Source organism: Beta vulgaris, chromosome 8, assembly GCF_026745355.1.
Source record: "Beta vulgaris subsp. vulgaris cultivar EL10 chromosome 8, EL10.2, whole genome shotgun sequence".
NCBI classification, from domain to species: domain Eukaryota; kingdom Viridiplantae; phylum Streptophyta; class Magnoliopsida; order Caryophyllales; family Amaranthaceae; genus Beta; species Beta vulgaris.
This window is the reverse complement of record NC_079209.1, coordinates 46440178-46443220: the sequence shown is the minus strand read 5'-3', so window position 1 is coordinate 46443220 and position 3043 is coordinate 46440178. Positions and strand designations below refer to the sequence as shown.

The 3043-nt window shown below is 34.4% G+C and overlaps 1 protein-coding gene across 1 annotated transcript; it reads left to right on the top strand.

Moving 5' to 3' along the window:
* The first annotated feature begins 481 nt into the window (after positions 1–481).
* LOC104884247 (uncharacterized) lies at positions 482–1036 on the top strand. Its single transcript, XM_010668869.1, has one exon. It carries the CDS (start codon positions 482–484, stop codon positions 1034–1036), a length of 555 nt encoding a protein of 184 aa, XP_010667171.1.
* Positions 1037–3043: the final 2007 nt, after the last annotated feature.

Here is a 3043-nt window from a genome sequence, read left to right as displayed (position 1 = left end):
TTAACTCCTTCTTCTTTAAGAAGTGTTGAAGCTTTATAAAAGGGGACATGTATGCTGATGTCCATGAAATTTTCCATAATGCCTATATACATAAGCCTATCAACACTACATTTGTTTCTTTGATCCCAAAGAAAGATAATGCCATGTTTGCAAAGGACTTCAGACCAATTGTTTGTTGTACAATCATGTATAATATCATTTCAAAAGTGATCACTCATAGGCTAAGCCAAGTAATTAATGAAGTGATTAGCCCTTCTTAGTGAAGCTTCATCCCAGACACACATATTATTCAAAACATCCTCTTGGCTACTGAACTCATCACAGGTTATACTAGAAGACATATGTCACCAAAATGTCTGGTCAAAGTTGATATTAAGAAAGCTTATGATTCAGAGTTGGGTCCTTTTAGAAAACATGCTCCAGGAACTAGGCTTCCATAATATGGTTGGAAGATGGATTATATCCTGTGTTACCAGTGTGCATGCCTTATTCAATTCTGTTAAATGACACCCTTGTTGTTCCTTTTGAAGCAAAGAGAGGGCTAAGGCAGGCATATTCCTTGTCTCCCTTTCTTTTTGCTCTTAGTATGGAATATATAAGCAGATATTTGGGTGATTTACAGAAGAATCCTGGTTATAACTTTCGCTCCAAGTGTGAAAGACTCAAATTGACACACTTGATGTTTGCAGATGATCTGCGTCTCTTCTCAAGAGCAGATCGTAGTTCAGTTACCAAGCTTATGGTTGCATTTACTAAGTTTTCTATTGCCAATGGTGTTGAAGCCAGTATTGACAAAAGTGTTATCTACATTTCCGGTGTTACTGAAGATATGAAAGCTCATTTTGCTAATAGCATTAATATTCCTACTAGGACCCTTCCTTTCAAATATCTTGGGGTTCCTTTGTCTTCAAAGAAGCTAAATTTTTCTCAAAGCAAACTACTTATTGGGAAAATCACTGCTAGGGCTCAAGGATGGATGGCTCACCTAGTTTCATATGCTAGAAGACATCAAATCATCAGAGTTTATCACTCTTGAAATATGTGATAATATATGTGATAATATTCACTGAAGCAATGTACGCTACATGGTTGCAAAGAAACAATCTGCTCTTTAACAAGAAGGTTGTCCCAACTGAGCTTATAGTGAAAGATATAATCTTTAGAGGTGCATCTAGATGTAAAGATGAGGATAGAACCTTGTTACTTAGAAATTGTTAGCTTTATTAGCCTTGTTGGTTGTTTTGTTTGTTTCAGAACAGTTTGATATTTTTGTTTATATATAGGGTTCAACTTTCTCCTCCTTGGATTTGTTAGCTTGAATGCCTTTGTTTGTATGGTCCTTCCTCTAATTTTTTTTTGGTTATCAATAACAACTTTGAATTGTCAAAAAAAAAAGTCCAAAGTTGATACCAAAGTAAGTATAATTGGTGCCAAAGTAAGTATATAATTGGTACCAAAACTAAAGTTGATAACAAAGTTTACTTACACTGGGTACCAGATAAAAGAGTTATTTTAGTATCGATACCAATTTTACTGAACTTTGATACCAAAATTCAACATCTATTTTTTTTTGTCTTTTTACGTGAAATGTCAAGCGTTTCCTTGTGAGAGGCCATTTTGACCTCTCACAAAGTGGTCTATACAAGCTCCTTCCTATCATAAAGAAATGTGTAGTTTAATATTAAAACCTAGAGATGATAGATATAGACGTCGGATGTGCTCTCGCCATGAAGGTGATGGCAATGGTGAATATAAAATGGTAAGTGGGAATAGGTAGTTCATTGTGCATCCATAGAAAAATGAGTTGGTAAGTTGATGTCTTACTTCAGCATGAGTTCGACTGTTCGACTAGGTATAGAGTTGGACATTTTGGCATTTAATGGGCTCACAAAGAGAGAGAGAGTGCCAAAATAATGACAATAACATCACAAGAGACGATGTGGAGTAAAATTAGGAGTATTGAAATTGACAGTGACATGATTACCATTTTACCAATTGATAATGATGAACCAAACTTAACAAACCAACAACCAATTATTGATGTTTTCTCATAAGTTTTAAACATCTTCTATTGTTTAATCATCCGGTTAATCATATCACAATTGACTAGCTAGATAGATGGCTAGCATATAAGGTTTCTAAAATGAGGAATGTTCAACCCATCTCATTTTTGCTAAATTGAAATTACATTAACTTATTTCTGTTCAACTGATTTTGTTTTAGTAATTCAATATTATTTATTTTTCATAACTTACTAAATTGAATTGAACTTATATATTTTGAATATTTGAGTTGTAAAGGGTCTAAATCGCTTTAATAATGGCTTGCACTTGTAAAGTCAAGCAATTAGTTTGTATTTTCCTCAACTTAGAGGTTATTTGGTTCATATAAAATTCGTAAGAACTAGAACTACTAGGAAGTAAGATAGGTGAGGTTGTTTGATTGACAAATTTTAAGAAGTTGCACTTTCCTAATAAGTTCTACTTTCCACAAAATGGAGAAAGTTACTAACATGGGGGAGGGGGTTAGGTAAGTAGATACCATGCAACCAAGCTAAGCTTGACCTAGTGGTTGGCATTGTGCCTTCCAACCTTGAGGTTGGGAGTTCAATTATTATTTGACCAATTGGCCAAATATTGAGGTTGAGGTTAATCCAGATTTTCTTTACCCTCCCCGCTTACTCTCAGAGTGTCACTAACCCTGGCCGGGTTGACCTTTGCGAGGTCCCGGTCCGGTAGAACAATTCAACTTATCAATCCCAAAAAAAAAAAGCAAAACCCATACAAACCAACCAAACGACTTCTGCCAAAGAAAATACTAATTACTACATGCAACCAAGCGAGCACTCATTTTAGGAAAAAAAAAATCTTTCGATAGCGATATGAGAGTGGACGATGTTTATACTCCAGAAAAGTTCTTAACTATTCATTTTGTCTTAAAATATTAATATTGCAACATTTAGGAGTATATATGTTTTTTACGATCTATATGTTATTCATAATCAAAAATATATTACTCGATACACTATTAAGAGGCTCGAAAT

Coding starts and splice junctions, on each gene's coding strand:
- LOC104884247 (XM_010668869.1), top strand. CDS start 482: ATGCCTTATTCAATTCTGTTAAATGACACCCTTGTTGTTCCTTTTGAA.